The sequence below is a fragment of the Mirounga leonina genome, unplaced genomic scaffold, assembly GCF_011800145.1.
Source record: "Mirounga leonina isolate KUSES-001 unplaced genomic scaffold, KU_Mleo_1.0 Mir_175, whole genome shotgun sequence".
In the NCBI taxonomy this organism is placed as follows: domain Eukaryota; kingdom Metazoa; phylum Chordata; class Mammalia; order Carnivora; family Phocidae; genus Mirounga; species Mirounga leonina.
Window position 1 is genome coordinate 30322032 of NW_023270453.1, and position 20910 is coordinate 30342941.

The 20910-nt window shown below is 53.6% G+C and overlaps 1 protein-coding gene across 1 annotated transcript in view; it reads right to left on the bottom strand.

The window, feature by feature from the left end:
- The window catches only part of LOC118021831, a 134286-nt gene that overhangs the window by 97237 nt on the left and 16139 nt on the right, over positions 1-20910 (bottom strand). Inside the window, exons 10-17 of the mRNA XM_035022283.1 lie at positions 16248-16351; positions 13878-14043; positions 10014-10199; positions 9729-9881; positions 8164-8308; positions 5940-6098; positions 5285-5409; positions 1983-2177 (exon numbers count right to left, since the gene is read on the bottom strand). Of these exons, the coding sequence (XP_034878174.1) occupies positions 1983-2177; positions 5285-5409; positions 5940-6098; positions 8164-8308; positions 9729-9881; positions 10014-10199; positions 13878-14043; positions 16248-16351 (1233 nt within the window). The remainder of the gene's footprint in view (positions 1-1982; positions 2178-5284; positions 5410-5939; positions 6099-8163; positions 8309-9728; positions 9882-10013; positions 10200-13877; positions 14044-16247; positions 16352-20910) is intronic.

The following is a 20910-nucleotide window of genomic DNA, read 5'->3' on the forward strand; positions in this document are numbered from 1 at the left end:
AGATTGTCTGGCTTCTCGAAAAAGAGAAGTACTGGCCTGCCTTCCCCACCACCACAAGGGGCAGCAAGAAACCAGAGCTGGATGGTGGCTGCCACATGCATTTCCCACCGGCCACAGTCCCCACCGCTCCCTATTGCCCCTCCAACACTGAGACCAAGCACTGTCACCGCTATTGCTGTGCTTGTGCTAAATATATCTTGGGATAGGACTCTCCATTCCAGGTGTGAAAATAACAGACAAAAAGGATGCAGATTCTAAAAAAAAGTCTTCAGACCCCGCCCACCACCTCATTCTCGTTGCTGGCCAGCCCCAGCTCTAGCCCAAGAGGCTTTAAGGGCACAGACCATGTCCTGACCATCTTTGTGGACTTGGGCCTATGGGTTCACACCTGATGATTGGTAAAGGTGTGAACACGTCAGCAAATGCCCTGCCACTCTCCTCGATCCCCCTCAGATGTACATAGCAATGACTTCTTACAAGAGTCAAAGGATGCCAACAGGGCGCCTGGGTGGCCCAGTTGGTTAAGCGACTGCCTTCGGCTCAGGTCATGATCCTGGAGTCCCGGGATCGAGTCCCGCATCGGGCTCCCTGCTCAGCAGGGAGTCTGCTTCTCCCTCTGACCCTCCTCCCTCTCATGCTCTCTGTCTCTCATTCTCTCTCTCTCAAATAAATAAATAAAATCTTTAAAAAATAAATAAATAAATAAATAAATAAATAAATAAAATAAAAAAAAAAAAAGGATGCCAACAACCTAAACGTCCATCAATGGAAGAATAATCACGTAAAATAGAACTCCCCACCCAGAGAATGGATATTCAAGGACCCCACGACCCACTAACTCCATTCCTGGGCATATGCCCAGCCGAAACGCATACACGCCTTCACCAGAAAGACATGTGCAAGAATATTCATAGGGCTACCTGCTATAAGCCAGAAACTGGAAATTATCCAAAAGTCCACCAAAAGTAGGACGGACAAAGAAATTCTGGTATGTTCATACCATGGAATGCTGCATAGCAGGGAGCATGAACAAAGCAGGAATATAGACAGCCGCATAGATGGATCGTCACCAACAAAATTTAAGCCAAAGAAGCCAGACACACACGAACAAAACGACATGAGTAGGATCATTCACACTCGCCAAAAGGTGGAAACAACACGAATGTCCATCAGCAGGTGAGTGGATAAACACAATGGAGTCTATCCATACCATGGAATGTTATTCAGTCCTCCAGAGGGGTGGAGGACCAATCCACGCTACACGGATGAGTCTCAAAACATCATGCTCAGTGAGAGACGCCGGACACAACAGGTCACGTGTTGTCTGATTCCATTTATATGAAATGTCCAGAACAGGTCAATCCATAGAGACCCAAAGCAGATTAGTGGTTGCCAGGGGCTGGGGGAGGACAGGATGGGGACTGACTGTTAATGGGGACAGGGTCTCCTTTGGGGTGATGAGAATGTTTTAGAATTAGATAGAAGTGGTGGTTGCTCATCATTATGAATGTGCATACATATGTCCAAACTTATCAAACTGTATACTTTAAACTCACACTGCTTATTAAAAGTAGACCATACCTCTACAAAGCTGATTTTTACAAAGTAGAACTAAATCAGTGCAGTTAGGAGGCAGATTAGTGATCATCCTTGGTTGGGGTGGGTAGACTAGAAGAGGGAGGGGCAGGGGGCCTCTGGGGTGCTGATAATGGTCGGGGCATTGATTATAAGGAGGCGTTCTGTTGGTGGAAATGCACTTAGCACTTGGACGCTTTTCTAATTGTCTGTGATGCTTTGATCAATACGTTCTCACGATAAGGCAGGTGACTACTCAGCTCTGGACCAGCTACTTGTTTCTATGAGCACCGGGGGGAGGGAGAGCGGGCAGGGTCAGAGTTGATTAATGCCTGAGTCCTCAGGCCAAAAGCTCAGGCTGGTGAGGGGTGGGAGCAGGGTGGGTGCAGGTACCCCCCTCCTCTTACCTTCTGCTGCAGGTCTCTCATCTTTCTGGACCTTTCTCCTGGACAGTCAGGGCTGGCTGCCTGTGGTGTGGGCCCTGCTTCTGGCTCTGGGGATTTCTCTGGCTGGGCCTCTCTCTCCTCTTCCTGCCCCCAGAATGACTTCCCGCCAAACAGCCTGTGGACGATTTTCTCTGCATTTTCCAGCCGGAGGCCAAGCTGGGAAGAAAAGCCAGGGCTCACTGAGGAGCAGCTCGGTCCCATGGGTGATCCAAAGCTGCAGAGCTGGAGACTCAAAGTGGGGGGAGGGGGTAGCAGGCTTGGGCAGGGTACTCTGGGCTCCCCAGGGTCCACCTGGGCCCAAACAAAGGGGCACCACCTTTTCAGATCATCAAGTTCCACATTTGCTGGGCAAATGTTGCACAGCAAAAATCTTTACTGATTCTTTAGGGCCTGGTTCACATGTCACCACCTCTGGGAAGTCTTCCCTGAATTCCCATATCCCTCCCTTCCCACATTCCCCACCCCCAGACCAAATCTATCACTCCTTCCTCTGAGAGACCAGCACAAAACTTCTAGGTCACACTCAGATGCTATAATCTGTGTGTCTCCCTTGCAAGATCCCGAGCTCCCTGAGAGCAGGGACCCATGTCTCATTCACTAGGCATGCTGAAGGCCTGGTGGATGGGTCATTTGGTGTTGATTTGACTGGGCTGAGGGATGCTGAGATATTTCATCTCACATAATTGTGGGTGTTTCTGTGCGTGTTTCTGGATGAATTTAACATTTTTTTAGATTTATTTATTTTAGAAAGAGAGAGAGAGAGCGGGGGAGGGGGGTGGGGGAAAGGGAGAGAGAATCTTAAGCAGACTCCATGCTGAGCGCAGAGCCTGACGCGGGGCTCAATCCCACAACTGCGAGTTCACGACCTGAGCCAAAACCAAGAGTTTGATGATTAACTGACTGAGCCACCCTGACACCCCTGAATTTAACATTTAAGATTTTTTTTTTTATTAGACAGAGAGAGTACAAGCAGGGGGAGTGGCAGGCAGAGGGAGAGGGAGAAGCAGGCTCCCTGCTCAGCAGGGAGCTGACGTGGGGCTCGATCCCAAGACCCCGGGATCATGACCTGAGCTGAAGGCAGACGCTTAACCGTCTGAGCCACCCAGGTGCCCCTAACATTTAAATCAATAAACTGAGTCAGGCAGAGTGCCCTCCATAATATAGGTGGGCCACATCCAATCAGTCGAAGGCATGAATCAAACAAAAGGCAGACTCTCCCCCAACCACAGGGTAATTCCTCCTGACTGTCTCTGAGCTGGGACATCACCTTTTTTCCTGCCTTCAGCCTAAACTGAAATGTCAGGTCTTTCCAGGTCTCAGACCTCAGACTGAAACTATACTCTTGGCTCTCAGTCCTTCAGACTCAGACTCAGATTCAAACTATACCATCAGCTTTCCTGGTCTCCAGCTTGCTGACCACAGATCTTGGAACCTGTCAGTCTCCATAATTGTATGAGCCAATTCCTTACAATAAATCTCTTTCTAGATATAATACATGTTACTGGTTCTCTTTCTCTGGAGACCCTGAATAATACACCTGGCCTGGTTTGTTCTCAAAATTTGATGGATAAATGAATGAGTCCTTTCTGTCCCTCCTTCCTCCCATCTGCCCAGCCATCCAGGCATTTGTTCAGTCACTCTTTGATCCTTCCCATCCAACTGTCCATCCATCCATCTATCCATCTACCCATCCATCTGTCCATCCATCCGTCCATCCATCTGTCCATCCATCCGTCCATCCATCTGTCCATCCATCCATCCATCTGTCCATCCATCCGTCCATCCATCTGTCCATCCGTCCATCCATCCATCCGTCTATCCATCCATCCATCCATCCGTCTATCCATCTGTCCATCCATCCATCCATCCGTCTGTCCATCCATCCATCCATCCATCCTTTTATCCTTCCAGCCACCTTCCCTTCTTTCCATCTATTGTGCTTTCCATTGTTCCTCCCAGATATCTCCAAGAGCATTTGTACAGAAATCACCAGGCACCCAGATGGCAATGTTTGGACAAGCTCCCTGTTCTCCAAAAATTAGAAGGGCTCAGGACAGGGCACAGAGCACCCTCTCTTGGACAAGCCACAGGGGCCTGGGGGAAGGAGATGGAAGGGCGCCAAGGTAACCCACTACTCTTAAGTTTGCTGGACATAGGACCTCACAGATATTCCCTCTTCTGTTGCTGCACCCCACAATCCATTCTCCACACAACAGCCAGAATGTTCAAATCATGTCACATCACTCTCTAGCTTAAAACCCTTCCATGATGTGCCCCTGCTTCTCTCTGCCCTCCCTGATCTACTTCTGCTCTTTTGACACATCAAGTCCTTTCTTGTCTCAGGACCTTGGCACATTCTTGTGCCCCTGCCTGGAAGGCTCTGACCACAGCTCTTCACTAGGCTGCTCATGGTCCTTCAGGTGGCAGCTCAAACTTCACCTTCCTGAACACAATACTTAAAGTTGCCATTGTTTTATCCGTGTGTTTACTAATTTTTTATCTGTCTACCTCTCTGGGCAGAGATCACATCTCTCTGGTTGATTGTCATATTCTCAGAGGCCAGCATAGCACATGGCACATGTCAGGTTAGAAAACAGATATTTGTGCAATGGATGACAGGTGGGTGGGTAGATAAATGTGGATATATGGATGGATGGATGGATGGATGGATGGATGTGGCAGAGGGTAGATGGAGAGAGGGGTATAATGGCACATTAATGAATAGATAGAGGAGATGGGTGGATGGATGGAAGGAAGGAAGGAAGGAAGGAAGGAAGGAAGGAAGGAAGGACAGACAGATGTATAGATGATATAGGGGTGGATATGTGGATAGATGCGTGAGTGGGTGGGTACATAGCAGTGTATGGATGACTAGGAGAACAGATGAAGAGATGTAGGGGTGAGAGGCTGATGGAGAAATGGGTGGGAGGCTACATAAATGGATGGGTGAGAGGGATGGATGGATGACGCATGAAGGTAGAGGGATATATAGCTGTATGGCTGGGTGGGTGGCTGGCTGACTGAGAGAATAGGTGAATGGATAAGTGAGAGGGCAGATGGAGAGATGAGTGGGAAGGTACAGAGATGAATGAGATAAAAGAGATGGATGTGTTGGTAGATGGATGGAAGGAGCTGGGGGTACAAGATGGAGGAGTGGATCAATATAGACAAGAGGCGATACATGGAAAGATGGATGGATGGGATCATTTCTGGCCCTGAGTCTAGAAGAGGCCCCAAGAGCTACAGCAGCCCCCTCCCCTTACCTCCAGGAGGTTGAAGGCATGACCTAGGGCGTGGATGGTCAGGTTAGTCATGGCAGAACGGGGGAGAAAGGAGGCTGGAGAAAAGAGAAGGGTCCCCTCCAGGTTGGCTCCCAGGCTGCCAGACACTAGGAGAGAGAGAGGATCAGTACACTCCCCACCCCTCACAGAGCAGGGTCTGGCCACTGAGGAACCATAGTCTGAGACAGCGCAAGATGTGGTGCGTGCTCTCCAACAGGACACGTGCCTCAGCCGTAAGCCTCACCAAGGGCATAGGGAAGGCCAGAAGGGTCACAAATATACCCACACCTGCTGACACACAGAGAGGGGGCAGCCAGAGCACCCCCTCTCCACCCCCAGACCTCCGGAGCTGCCAAGGTAGTTTAGGTGACTAAGCTAGAACAGGGTGCTTCTCAAGGCTCTGTTTCATTGTGATAAGGAGGTGACAGCCTCAGCTTGGTGCTAATCTCCTTGTAACACAGGGGAAAAAGTTCTCCAATTCATAGGCAGGCAACAGAATCAATGCCAATTTACATATAAAGAGATGACATTTGGGAAAGAGTGTCTTTGATCCACGTGTCCTCAAGGGTTAGAGTTCCCAGGTCCCCAGGGCTTTGTGGCCCCAGAGCAGGAAAGCGGCTGCCCAGGATGGCCATACCTGAGCGGAACGTGACATCAGAATAGGACGAGTGTTTCCAGGCCTCCGGCTGGAACTCCCGACTCAGGATGTCCTCAGGGAGGGCCTCCTGGAGAGCTTGCTTCAGGGGGTCGCTGGTCTCCAGCAGCTGCATCAGGTGACTCCACACAAAGGAGCCCACTGGAGTCCCGCCACAGTCAGCAGGGAGGGGAAGGAAGAGGAGGGAGGGGAAGGATGAACCTGGAGCTGACACAGCCCAGAGAAAAGAGCCCCCGATCCCCTATCCTGAGTCCTGCTATTTCCACATGCCAGGGGCTTCCCAGGAGCTTAGTTATCCATGTTTTCTTTCCAGAAATAGTGGCAAACCGCAGTTCCTTAATGGAACTTGGAAATCTGGCCTGTGCACAGCATTCTGACATGCCTTCCTGAAGGGAAAAGGAGGCATTGTGGGAAAAGCTCTGGCTTGACAGTCAGACCCCAGTCTGAATCTCAGTTCCACCACTCATAAGCTACGTGACCTCAGGCTCGTTACTCTCCCTCCCCTTGGCTTAGTTTCCTCATTTGTAAAATGAAATAACAGCCCATCTCCCAGGGCTGTTTGTGCAGACAAGTCAAGAGGAAGCCAAAGAACTGAGTATCTTTCAGGGTTGGGAAAGGGATGACATGCAATTCATGATGGGGACCCTCTCAGGCTCTCTGGAGGAGTAAAAATCAAATGAGAGCAGTAATGGGAGAGTCCAACAAGGGATATTAGAGTCTAACTGGGAACCCTGAATCCTCTTGGTTGTCCCAGGCTCTCAGAATGCCCACCAGGGAGCTTCTAGAACAATCCACCAAGGAACAGAGTGGAGTCTGCCTTTTGTTCCCATTGGGTAACACACAGGCTTGGTACCCCAGGGCCTTCATCGAGGCTGAGCCCTTTGGCTGATCCCCTGGTGATGGGGCTTGGCTCAGTGGCTTCTCCCCCCATCCCACACATATCTCATCCCATCCCTGAAACCGCCAACAAACAGTTGCATCTTCCAGCAGTACCATTTCTTTAGAAGGTAATTCAGCAGTATCACAGACTTTTAAATGTGTGCACCCTGTAACTTGGCTATCTGTCCTCTGGGAAATTATTCTATGGCTAGATGAGCACAAGGTCCCAAAGATGGATGTGCAGAGAGGTTCATTTTGCTGGTTGTTTCTCTTGGCAAAAACCCAGAAATGACCAAAATGCCCATCAGTGGGGACTGGTAAAATGGATTATGGTGCAAGCTCCTAGTAGGATATTATGAAGCAGTGATAAGAGTCCACATGCCCTGATGTGGAAAGAGCCCCCAGAAACAACAAAGGCAAAAAGCAAGGAGCACAACAGCAAGTATAACATGATCCTGAGTTGATACTGTTTAGGAGATACATGGACATACTCGACCATACACTCCAAGTTCTGTTGGGATATAGAAGAGAACTGTTCACAGTGAATGCCTTCAGGAAATGGGATTTGAAGGCCAAGGGAAGAAGAAGGTAGGCTTTAATTTTCCATTTCTACTTTCCTGTCTGCTTTGAAACTTTAAATGGCCACACATACAGCACTTAAAATGTTCTAAAAGTCTTTGTGTTTTGACTCAGTTTATGCTCCCTTTATGAGGGAGGTAGTATTATCATCCCCACTTCACAGATGTAGAAACAGAGGCTCAGAAAGGTTTGTGACTTGTCCAAAGGCACACAGGTAGGAAGTGACTGAGCTGGGATTTGAACCCAGGCTGTTGGGCTCTAGGCACTCAACTCACTGTCCATCATGGAAAAGATTTTTGAAAATCAGCTGAACTTATTTTTTGAAGTTTCACTTTTAGGTTTAGGAACTATGGCCAGAGGCCCCTGTTTAAAGGAACCTCTCTGACCCCAGAAGGGATCTGTGACTCGCAGATACCATCCCTCCTCAGTCTTGGGTCTCTCTTCCAGGTACTAGGTCATGAACTGTCCAGAGCTACAAGGGAAGCCAGTGACTCCCATCCCTTTTTAGAGATGAGGAAACGGAGGACCAGAGAGGACAAGCAACTTGTCCAAGGTTGTCCAACTGCCATACATGTGAGGTGGGGGCACACAAGGCCACTTGGCCAGGTGGTGTGGCAAGAGAAGGAAAACAGGAAGCAGTTAGGAGAGCACCTGAGGGGCGGAGGAGGAGGATGCTCCCAAAACCCTGCACCCACCAGGAGACTCTGGGCCAGCCCCAGCACCCCTTCCCCCAGCTGCCACTGCTCACCCTGGGTGGACCGCTCTGCTGCCTGGGTCCGCCGCACCTGCGCAAACACCTCCTCACCAGGGCATCTCATCAGGGCCAGGTAGGCGTTGATGCGGATCTCAGCATCCTCCTCTGGGTTTTGGTACAGACGGGAGAGCGCGGATCGCTGGCTTGGGTAGAGCGAAAGCCATCACCTGGGGTCCATCTACCACCACCCCCCTCCACCCAGGAGCACGACATCCCCCGAGCTGCTCTGGCTCAGCAGGTGGCCCTGCTGCCTGGTGCCAGCTCTCACAAAGTCACAAAGTCTCCACTGCAGGAGGCCTCCCCTACACGCTCCCCTGCGGGCGGGTTGTGGGAGGTGGTAGGGCCACCACCGCTAAGCCCACCCTCCCCCAGCCCCAGTCCAGAGGCTCGCCAATTTCCACAGGTCCCAAAGGTAAATAGATGGGTATGGCTGCATTCCAATAAAAATTTATAAAAACAGCTCTGTGCCTGACACACAGGAGATATTTCCTAAAGTGCTTGGCTTACCCTGGCCCCCTCCCGAAGCAAGCCACCTCCCTCACCCTGTGCCCTGGTTTCCTTCATAGCACAGCCACCCACCCACATCCACTCTTACAGAACTATTTACTGAGCACCTACTATGTGCCTGGCAAGGAGCTAGGTGCTTGCTAGGTGACGGGAGCCACCTGAAGCTTACGTTCTAGTGCAGGAAGACTGACAGCAAACAAGGATAAGATGTGAAATATAGAACACATGAGGTGCTACATACTAAAGAGGGAAAAATTAAGTGGGGTTGCAATTTCAGGTGAAATAGCCAAGGAGGACCCCACGGTGAAAGTGGGTTTTAAACAAAGACCTGTAGGACGTGAAGAAGCGAAGCCTGGGGATGTCCAGGGGAAGAGCATCCCAGGAAGGGGGAACAGCACATCCAAAGGGCCTGTGGCAGAAGTGGGCCTGGAGTGTTTGAGGAACAACAGGCAGGTCGGTGTGGCTGGAGAGCAGTGGGGGGTGAGGGAAGTAGGAGATGACGCCATGGGGTGCTAAGCGGGCCCGTGGTCAGAGCACATAGGCCCTGCTCGGTTGCTGTAAAGACTTTGGTTTTGACTCACAACGAGAGGGGAGCTACTGGTCCAAGGGTCAGCAAACTTTCTGGCGAAGGGACAGATGGTAAATTTTTCTGGCTTTGTGGGCCACACGGTCTCTCCTGCCACTGCTCAACTCTGCAGCGATAGCAAGACGGCAGCCGGAGACAACACACAGATGAGCCGGCAGCAAGCGAGGATGGGGCCCGTGGTCCAGAGCTTGCCGCCCCCTGAACAAGAGGGTTTGCAGCACAGGATGCCTTCTGTATGGTCTATAATCATACACTTGTTTGTGTGTTTATTGGACAAGCATCTGCCTCCCACCAGGCACAGGCTCCATGAGGACAGAGCCCTGGACACGTATTCACACCAGGGCCCAGCACGTGCTCAGTAAACATGTGATGAATGAATGACCAAACAGAGAGGAATTAACAAACGGTGGTTCAAGACCCACTGCCGCCCCATCATCACCCCAGCCGATGACACTCAGGAGCTCACGTCTGCAGAGCAGGGGACCCTCCGGAAGGCCTGGATGGCCCCCAGCCGGACCTCAAGGGGGCAGCTCCTCTGGGATGCACAGGTGCTCAGTGTGGGGGTAAGAGCTGTGACCGCCAGGCCTGCGTTGCCAATCGCCTTCAGCACGAGCTGGAGCTGAAACGAGATTGTGGTGGGGCCTTGAGGCCTGGTGGGGGTGCTCGCCCCACCCACCCGCGCAGCCTAGGGCTCCCCTGCGTGGGTCAGGCCCCACCAAGGGGCTGCGCCCGGGATGCCGCTTGTCCTCACCTGCTCAGCGTCCGACGGCTCCTGGAAGGTGCAGTTGGCACCCAAGGCCTCTCCCAGGATCCTCACGAGGGAGCCGACGCCAGGCAGGTGTCCACAGGGCCCATCCAGGGAGGCACAGAGGTTGTGCGCCAGGGCCGAGATACCAAGGAAGGCACTGGGGCTAGTCCCCGAGGTCTGCAGGAGTGGCTGGGGACAGAAACCGGCCCCCACCCGAGCCGAGAAGGCTGGTGAGTGGTCCTTCACAGGCCTCGCCACGTACAGATGGGCCCCCACCCTGGCTGCACACAGATTCCTAAAAAGCCAGAGGCCTGGGCCCCCCACCCTGCCTTCCCCCAGCAACACCCAAGATTCTCTGGGCTTAGACATGCATGCTTTTAAGTCCTCCAGCGGGCAAAGACCAGGGCTGCTGCCGAAGGCCCTCTACTACACAGGACAGCCCCCACGATGGAGAAGTGCCCACTCCCACCGTCAACAGTGCTGAGGCTGAGAACTCCTGGGCTCGGTCACCAGTTTGGAAGAGCGAGGTGGGGGTGGTGAGGTCGTCTGAGCAGAACGCGGTGGAATAGCCAGAGGTGTTAGGGTAAGTGGTTAGCAAGCATCCCACCCACCCACCCAATCAGGGGAAAACGCGAGTCCTCACGTGTGGCGTTTGCCAGTTTCCGCGGTGTAAACGCTCCCACCACGTGCTCTCCGCTGACTCACTGCAGCGGGGCGGCAAAAACCGAGCAGGGCGCTGGGGCCACGGGGCAGGTGCCCGCACACGGCCAGCATGCTGAAGCCCAAGGGCAGGGATGCGGTGCAGGAACAGAATTGGGAATTTAGTCTCTATTACTTTCGCACGTGTGAACTCATCTGGGTGGTATGTGTGAGCGTGTGTATTCCCAGATGGGTGTGCACGTGCATCCCAGCACACACATATATCCTGGTGCGCGCGTCCCAGTGCACGTGGATGCACATGCCTGAGTGGGTCCCAGTGTGTGTGTGTGCACGTGCCAACATCAGTGTGTGCCTTGTGTGTATACATGCGTATACATGTGCGTCCTAATGTGTGTATGTGTGCACCCAGTGTATCCTGGGGTGCATGTCCCCACTTGTCCCTGTGAGTATCCTGGGGGGGGTGTACATATATGATATGTCTGGGTGTGGACATCTACACGTTCAGGTAGGTGTGCGTACGTCTTGGGCGTATGTCTCCATACATCTCAGCGTGCGGGTGTGTGTGGCTCCGTATGGCCTCAGGTGAGTGTCCTCAGGGCATGTGAGTCTCTGTGTGTGTGTTTTCTTCACGAAAGGAAGGGGGTGTGTGGCTTGGAAAAGCACATCCACCGTTCTTCTAGATTGGGCAAATGAAAACAAACGCTCCCAGTTTTCTGCATACAGGGGAGGGAGCGCGGCGGTTATGAAAAGTGCAGAGAAGCCACTCAAGCACGCGGGAGGAGGGTTCCCGCCTGCCGGAGGCCCCCGCCTCCTCCAGTCCTGTGGACGGTAAGCGGGGTGGACTCGGGCCCTCCCGGGACCCGGATGGAGCCAGGGGCACGGCGGAGCGCTGTGGGGAAGGCTGGGCGGCTGGAGCCCCTGGGCTCACCTCCCCGGGACCCGCAGGACCAGGACTCACAGGCTCAGGCCAGGGCTCCGGGAGCAGCCCGGACAGTAATGACCCTGTTGGCTGGATGGCTGCCCGGGGGGCTGCCCCGAACTGTCAGCCTTCCTTGACTTCACAGGAATCAGAACACCAGCTCCTAAAGCAAAAATCTCTCACTTAGGAAAGCTTTGGTTATGCTTCAGTGAAAACAAGTCTGCTTAACGTGTTCTCACTCGCTTTTTTGATGTTTAAAGATGAAAAGATAAAATTACCCCCAAGTCTGGGACCCTCCTACAACCGATTTCCCTTTTCCACTGGACTTGAACGCTCACTCATGCTGCCCCAAACCAACCTTCCCCAAAAGGCCAAACCACAAAGCTGGTAGAAAACGAAACAAAACAGGAAGTGACAGCACGCTGGGGAGGTGAAGCGCTAGCTCAGACAGACGGCTAGGCTGCATTTCCCAAACCAGAACCTTCTAACTCCAGCTCTTCAAGAGACACCGTTCAGAGAAGAAATGGCAAAGAGGTAGAACGCCGCCCAGAAATGGAACAGAGTCCGCACACGCACGCGCATGCACATGCACGCACAGCATTGACGCGTATCACAGAGAAAACGCGAGAAAGAAGCCGGACTCCAGGGGCACGTGAGTTCACAGTGTGAAGGTCAAGAGCAGGCAAAACTGAGTGATGGCCAAAAAAGGTCAGCATCCCCGTGACCTTTGGGGTCACGGATGGAGAGGGGCATGAAAAGTGGGGGGAAGCAGGAAATGTCCTCCAATCTTCTTCTAGGAGTGGTTGTGCGGGTGTAAAACCATCAAACGGAACACTTTAGCACAGTCTCCTTATTGTGTAGTTTAATGTGTAATTTAAAACACGCCCTCCCCCCTGCAATGGGGTACCCTGGTTGGGACTGTGCAACAGACAGGACATTGTGGGGAAAGTGGTGGGATCTGAACAGCTGGGGTTTGGTCAATAACAACATACTAATGTCAGTTTCTCAGATGTGACAAATACATCCCGGTGACGTTGTATGTTAACATTGGGGACCCTGAGCCACGGACACACAGGAACTCTGTATGAGCTTTGCAACTCTTCTGAACACCTAAAATCACTCCACAATAAAAAGTATATTAAAATACTCTCTTGCCTGCCTCCCATCTCCCTCCTCCACCCCTCTCTTCGCCCCTCCCTCTTTTCCCTGGCCCCTCATCCCTTCCTCTCCCCACCCGTCAGGCTGCAAAAAGTAAGCACGCACCCCCGGCCCAGGCCCTGCACGCGCCCAGCACATGTGCATCCTTGTGGACCGGACAAGACAACGAGCAAACCCGTCCAGAGAGGTGCCAGTTCTGGTCTGGAGGACAGGTGAGGCAGGTGACAAAGATCCTGGGCTCTGTGAGCCGAGGGACGCTGCCGGCTCTGCTCACTGCGTATCCCTGACAAGGGGTCACAGCATTGACACCTGCTGCATGCATGACATTTGGCACACATCACAACTCCTTCATCTACAGAGTCTCCCTACGCATTGCCCCCACCCCATGATGGGGAAACTGAGGCACAGAAAAGTTCAGTGCCTGGCTGGAGATCATCATGGTAAGGGATAGAGCTGGGATCCGAATCTGGATCACCCCTGCTCCCTGCTGGTGTCCTTTAAATCCTTGCCCACTACCAGCCTGGCCCAGCAGGGTGAGGGGTGACAAGTGATGGTGCCCCCAGGACAAGTGAGGACACACACCCTGTGGAGAAAGAGGGGACCAGCTGCCCCACCTCAGGCAAGCTGCCAGCCTCCTGGGACCTCACTTTCCGGCCATATGGGCGCCATCAAAGCACCTACCTCCCAGAGGCTTCGTCAGGGTTAACTAAGACCCCCGGGTTGTTACAAACCCTCGGCCCACCTTCACACATGCTTCTTGGTTTCAAGACTCAGTAGACATATTTGTCTACAATAACAAGAGCCGCTCTCATTTAAAGTGCTCAGACTCTGGGAGAATCGATTTACGCACATCACCCTGTGTCTTACCACCAACCCATGAGGGAGGTACTTGTTCTATCCCCGTCTTCCAGATCAGAAAACAGGCTCAGAGAGGTTAGGTCACTTGCTCAGAATCACACAGCTGGGGGGGGGGAACACTGTTGAGACTCGAACCCAAGATCTCTCTGGTCTGTCCCCACGGGTACCAGGAGGGGTTGGTACAAGGCCCCGACAGAAGGACACCCTGTGTCCAATCAGCAGCCAATTGGGGGAAGGATGAGGGGGGGTCGGGTGGGGGAACAGGGGCTCACCAGCAGCGTGTGGACCATGGCATCCGTGGGCTGTGGGACAAGGGCCAGTGACCAGAGCCACGCCTCCATCTCGTCCACCTCCACCTCCCCGGACACGATGAGGTCCTTCATGAGGCCCACACAGGGCTCGGTACCACAGGAGGGCAGGGCGTCCACCAGTGGCTGCCTGAGATCGAGAGACACCGAGGGATGTCACAGAGGTGGCCCACATCTGCGGCGCGCCTTCCAGGCCTCACGTCGAGGCTGACTCCAGTCATGCGGGGAACACTTTGAGGCCCCAGGAAATGTGATGGGCACGTGTCCAGGATCACACACCTTGGAAGGGGCCAAGGCGGGCCTGGGGCCTTGGCTTTTAGGGTCCACAGGGACAAGAGCAGCCCAGTCCAAACCCTGGCAGGTCTGCCCCCCACCAGGAAACAGCGGCTTCATGCAACACGAGTCCAGCCCACTTGCAAAAAGCTGCCACGATCACCAAGGAGCAAGCACCCCTGCCATCCAACAGGAACCAACAGCCAGCAGGTTGCCACTCGTGTTCTCTGCCCAAGGTCACCATCAGGATTCTTCTTTTCTTTTTTGAGATTGCAGAAAGGTTCAGAAGCTCAGAAAAGATTTTTAACTTTTATGCAATGGTGGCTCTGAGTAGGGACGTGACCGAATGGGAGGAGGGTCCCCAGGGCACAGCAGAAATGGGAGGCACCGTGAGCCAGCAGGGTGCACAGCTGTGGGTGGACAGGGTCCCCCACCACCCTGATGAGTGACACCCGCGACGGCAGAGGACCTGACACCCCACCCGACCCACATGCCCACTCTCTGCTGTAAACGGTCTCTGGCCTCAGTTTGCTCATCTGGAAAATGGGAATGCTGATGAATGAGCCTGCCCCGACATGCCCAGGAGTCCTTGGGAACACAGACGTCACTTCATCTGAGTAACAACCTACCTGTTCTTCCCACCTCCCACCCTTGCAACTCCTCTTTTCCCTATAGATGTGGGCCCTGGGAAACCACACCTGGCCAGAAGTGGAGGTGGCAGGAGAAGCAAGAGAATTTCAAGAGGATCCATCTTGTCAGAAACTCCTAGATTTGGGATGGGTCTCCCGCCTCCCTGACTCCCAACATCTACATGGGCACGGGAGACACGGGCTTCTAGGAAAATCCAGAACAGCAAACAGGGTATATGTCACCGCAGAAACAGGCAGTTCCTCCCGAAGACCTCAGGCCCTTGCCTACACCAGACATAATTTAAAATGGTGCCTCAGTCAAACATCACTTCTATTTAAGCCCATAGGTACTGGATGAAGAAGCCCAGACCACCTGGGTTCAAATCCCAACTCTGCTGTGTGATTTTGGGCCAGTTTCCTAACTCCTCTGTGCCTTGGATTTCTTCTGCAAACATAAAGTAGGAAATACAATAAAGCCACCTACCCTACGGGGGTCCTTGTGGGGGTTAAATGAGGGAATACAGGGGTATCCGACTCTTGATTTCAGCTCAGGTCATGCTCTCAGGGTCATGAGATCAAGCCCCGCATTGGGCTCCGTGCTCAGCATGAAGCCTGCCTAAGATTCTCTCTCTCCCTCTCCTTCTGCACTTCCCCCTCCCCCCAAAACACTCTCTCTCTCAAATAAATAATCTTTAAAAAAATAAAAATAATTGAGAGAATACAGAGAGAAGGCTTCAGAAGGTGACTATGCATTAGCCATTTGGTTTTGCAGTCATTCAGTTAGACATTTGGTAATGCTCATTTTGCAGGGGTTTTTTTTCCTTTTCATATCTTGGAGCTGCTAACCCTTTAGAGATCTTTTCGAAAGCCTTTGAGAAAGTCCCAGACGTCTGGATCTCAGGGGCCTGGAGAGCGGCTGGACTTTGGGAAGGAGCCCCACGCTTCCCCCCCTGCACAGCCCCGAGTTCACAGAGCTCCTCGGAGACCCCCCTTGGCACCCGGGGTCTCTATACACCCCCTTGCTGGCCCCACATCAGTAGGATCCAGGTGGTGGGATCCCAGCCTGGCCGGCACCCCCACTCACAGGCAGAGGGGTACCCAAGGCACATTGGAATGCTAATTCCAGCTCTCAGCAAGAGGGTCCCAGTCTGGGGAGAGAACAAAGCCTGTATTTATTCTGCCAGGCCCTTCAGCTTTAGTCCCAAGAGGGCTCGGCCCGTGGGAACCTCCAAGCTCCCCGCTTAATCACCTTCTTGGCAGCCATCCCCAGACTGAAGGACAAGTCAATATCCCAGGGATGAGAGGAAAGGAGATATCACCATCCATCCCTCAGTGGGGACATGGGACAGTGTCAAGACCAGCCAGCCCCCACCCCCACCCCCAGGACCGCCAGCCAGCTCCTGCCCCCCCTCCCCCGCAGAAAGGTCCTTACCAGTTGTCCCGGCATTTAAAGGAAGACTGTTGCCAGAGTGCCATCAGCTCATCTGGGGAGAGGCCCTGGAGCTCGGACACCAGCGTCAGGAACAGTTCTGCGGCCTGGGAATCAGGGTGGGGGGGCAGCATGAGAGACCGGGCAACCCGGGGGAGGAGGGGAGCCCCAGGCTCATCTCAGCCATTCCCCTGCCTTCAGGCAGGACTGCAAAGAAAGTGGGAAATGCATTAGCATCTTCCACCTAAGGTGTCCTGAGACCCAATGGAATGCAGCCACATGTCTGGGCTCCTCTCCAGGGAATCCCTGGAACATGGGCTGGGCCATTTTTATTCTTTAACAAGCATTTATTAGGTACCTATTATGTGTCGGCCCTGCACTAGGGACACGGTGGGGAGAAAAACAGACATGCTATCTTCATTTGTGGGCTTTACGCTCTGATAAAAGCTCAGTAAGTGTTCACCATGACCACGATCTAGTTGTTCTAAGGAGTCTTAGCAGATTTCATATAGTGAGGTGGCAATCTTTTCTAATATTTTAAGTGAAAAAAATACAATAAACAAGAAAAAGAAATACAAGAACGTTTTTTCAGAATTACGAGCAGAGATGGCTAAGAACGGTTTTGCAGGTTCTGTCCCTTGTCTGCAGGCCTGACCAGCACAGCTGCTGAGGGTCCAAATACACCCAAGGAAATAAAGAACTGTATTCAGAGCACGCACTCCCTAGGTTTCAGGAGATACATGGCTTGGTCCTCGCTCTCTGCTGGCAGCCCCCACGCTTTACCCAGGCTTGGCCAAGGCCAGGAATGAGCCCCCCCGACACATCCGGCCAGCCAGGGGGTCTGCTGGGGCTGGGAGCAGCGTGCCTAGCCTCGGGCCTCCCGTGCTGTGAGTGGTGGGGACCCAGTTCCCATGCACACAGCTTGGCTCAGCAAGACACAGGCTGCAAACCAGGCCCCTCACTGGCCAGCTCAGCCCACTCACCTCTCTGCCAGCATGCCTGCCTCCACCCCAGGGTCCACGCAGCATTCCCATAACATGTCTTCTCTTGGCAGAGCCGGTGGCTACCCTAAGCTCTGCCTTTGCTCCCTTGTGCAGAACACCCAAGCCAGGCCCTTGTTGGGGGGTGACTGCCACCATCACGGCTGGCCCTGACTGCTGTCGGCCTTAAAGACTCTCTGTCCCCCCAGCTTGGACCAGCTACCCTGGGGCCTCTTGATTCCAGGCCTGCTGCCTGCCTTCTGGATGGGTCAGATCTGTTTCCTTCCAGCTTTCCCCAGCAGAACCCAAGATTCTCTGGGCTTAGACACGCATGCTTTTATGTCCTCCAGCAAGGATGCACACCGCTGTGCCTGGCTGGGCAGGCATCTTCCCACCTGGGGGGGGGGAGGGGGGCAGGTGTCCACCCGGGTGTGCTCCTCCTCCTCCAGGCAGGCCTCCAGCCCCAAGTGTTGGCATCAGGACTAGCTTTCCAGAGCCAGGCATGGCAGGAAGGATCTCGGCAGCTCATTCCGGTTTCCCCTCCAGCAGGGAGAGAAGGGAGAAGCCTATCCACTAAGAACAAGGACACACAATACTACCACCACCACCAACCCCAGTCACTTTGTACAGAGTGTGTGCCAGGCACTATTCTAGGCCATGTGCATGCATCATCCCATTTGACCTTCACAACGCCCTATGGGGAGCAGCTGTCACTGTCCCCACTTAACAGAGAAGATTCGCGACTCTCTGAGCACCTAAGTCAGGTGTTAGTAGTCTCAGCCCTGAGTCAAGAACTGAACCCAAGCCACTTAGCTCCTAAACCCACACTCTTAACCAGGGTCTTCCGGGCTGGTGGGGCGTGGGGGTGTTTGGGGGGAATGACAAAACAAACAAAAAGAAAACACCCAAAAAAACACAAGAAAAAGGAAAGCCCTGATCTGTAGCACCTGCTGATTTCCAGGGTGCCACGACTCCCGCTGTGGCCCCTCTCCAGCTGTCCGTGTGCTGGCACGGCATGCAGACTCGGGAAGAGCCGCACAGACGCACCAGAGCACATCCGATTTCCACGACAGCAGGTGCAAACGACCTTGAGAGTGGAGGTCCCGGGCAGGCGACGGTTTTGAGTACTCACCACCTTTGTTTCTAACGGGACTTATTTCTAACCCAATCGATAATAATGGCTGCATTTAGCAACCAGCCTGCTGGATTCCCACCATCAGCTCTGATACACCACGGTCTACACAGTCTCTCAAACCCTTGGCTGTATACAATCGGTGTTTAATAAAGACCCGAGACTTGGGCTCCTTATTCCTAGAATACCAGACAGTAACCATGAGCTGTGCCCTCTCCCTGGCATCCTCCCTGCTTCTCTTCGGGCCTCCCCCCGCATAGCCCACTGATGCTCGTGGCTACGCAGCCCGCTGCCCCCCACATCGAAGCTCCTGGGCCCCTCTGCGGAGGGTCAAGCTGGGGAATTTGCTCTCAACTGAACAGACTCCTGGTTTTGTTTCCAGATCGAAAAACGAATCTTGTCTCCTGCCCACCAGTAATGGGGAGGGGCAAGGGCATTCCACGCTGCAGCCAGGGAGGTCGGTCCCCTGAGCAACCAAGGGGGGTGCCCTCAGCCCTCCGGGAGGCCGAGGAGCTGCTTGGTGTGCACTGAGGCATCCCTGAAAAGCCATTTTCAGGAACAAGGTCCTCAGCAACTCACCCCCAGCCCGGGGGACGTCCCCAGTGGGAACAATTCACTTCCTTTCTCAAGCTATAAATACAGAGCAGCTGTCCTGTGCCCTCTGGGGCCGGTGCTGCCAATCTCCGGGAGGGAAGGGGCAGGCCTGCGGCAGGGGGTCAGAGCGTGCTCTGGGGGCCAGACGAGAGGAAGCGGGCCTGTCCTGGGGCTTCCCAGTGTGTTAGGAGGTTCAGCAAATAAAGCGGCTGTTCTCAAAGGGGGATACCGGGCACCACCTAGAGATGCTTTCGGTGGTCACAACGGGGGAAGGGGTGCTGCTAACATCCTACAATGCACAGGACGACCCCCACAATAAAGAATGATCTGGCCCAAGGGGCCAGTCATGTCAAGGTAGGAACCCTGCTATGGGGTCAGGCTGCCTGGCTTGACAGCTGGCCCGGTCACTTACTGGCTGGAGGACCACCTTGTGAGGCAGATGGCCCCTTTCCTTTGGGCTGCTCTCTGACTCCCGCAAAAGCCCCAGGTGAGGCCCATGGATCAGCAAGCTGGGAGCCCGGCTCCCACTTCCCGAAACAGTGAAGACCCAGCTGCAGGTGTCTCCGCTATATATCCATACGTACACAAAATGTACAGTGTCTGTGTGCGCGTGCAATATGCACTCAGTATATACATATATAATATAGTCTGTGTATTCTATACCTTTTACTATATATTTAATATGTAGTCAATAAATACAATCAACATAGTCTCCCTACATATTCAATATATTATGAAAAATATATATTTTTTCAGTGTTTTTCTGATTCTGATCCTTCTCTCCCCCACCTCCCACCTGCCCCCCAGCCCACCGTCCTTCATGTCATGTCTCCCCGTGTTACTGCAATAGCCTCTTAGCTGGACTCCCAGCCTCCCACCTGGCCCTCAGTCTGTTCTCCAGCCCTGGTCAGTGTGTGAGCGTTAAAACACACATCAGATTGTGACCTCCCTCCTCTGCACAATACCCTCCAAGTCTCCCCACTACCCCGAGAAAAAGTGATCTGTGTGCTCTGCCAAAGGCCCCCTCTTGCGCCTCCCCACCAGGCTCCAGCCAAACCAGCCCCCCTGCCACTCAGCCTTGAACTCCCCCAGCAGCAGCTCCCGCCCTGGAGTGTATGTGCTCTGCCCCCGCCCCCAACTCTTGCCCTACATCCACACAGCCCACTCTGCAGGTCCTTCAGACCCCTGCTCAAGGTCACCTCCCCAGGAAGGCCTCCCAGGCCATCCATCATTTCAAATTGCAGCCCATGCCAGAGCCTCCTTGCCCCTCCCCCTCTTCCCCTGCTCTACCTGTCCCCCAAGCCCTCGGGGCCCAGCATATTTGGTTCACAGGTATGTGGGTGTCCCCACTCAAGCACTCCAGGCACTCCTGAAGCCGAGCAGGACACAGGGATCTGCTCATCTCAGCCCCACCCCTGGATATGAAGGCCAACCCACCCCCGCCTGGATGTTTCTGGCCCAGTCTCCACAAACTCCCGAAGAAATGCTTCACCTCACCAAGGCAGGGCACCCAGGAGGGCCTTTGGTGCAAAGAATTCCAGCCTAAGGGTGCTCCTGGCTCTGAGGGCTATGGCTGGCTGGTCACTGGCCTCCCAACATCGTCCTGTACCCTACTCCGCCAGAGAAACAGAGACACCCAGAGCTGCGCACCCAGATGCCAGTTCCCAGCCCACACCTGCCAGGTCAGAATATCGAGGCTCGGGGTCTGGACACCTGTGTATCTGAGAAGCCCCCACGCCCAAGTGCTGCCAGGAAAGCTGAGCTTTGGAGGGCGAGGGTGTGCCTGGAACACTCGGCACCATGCTTACGGCTGGAGACGGGGCCCCAGTTCTGCTCATCCCCTGAATGACCGATTTCGGTTTCCCAAATCCTGGGTCCTGGGTAAGCAGCCAATGAAACGGGTATTATCCGGAATAAACAAACAAGGATAGTGTGAGCCCTCCCAGGCTGTTACAGGACC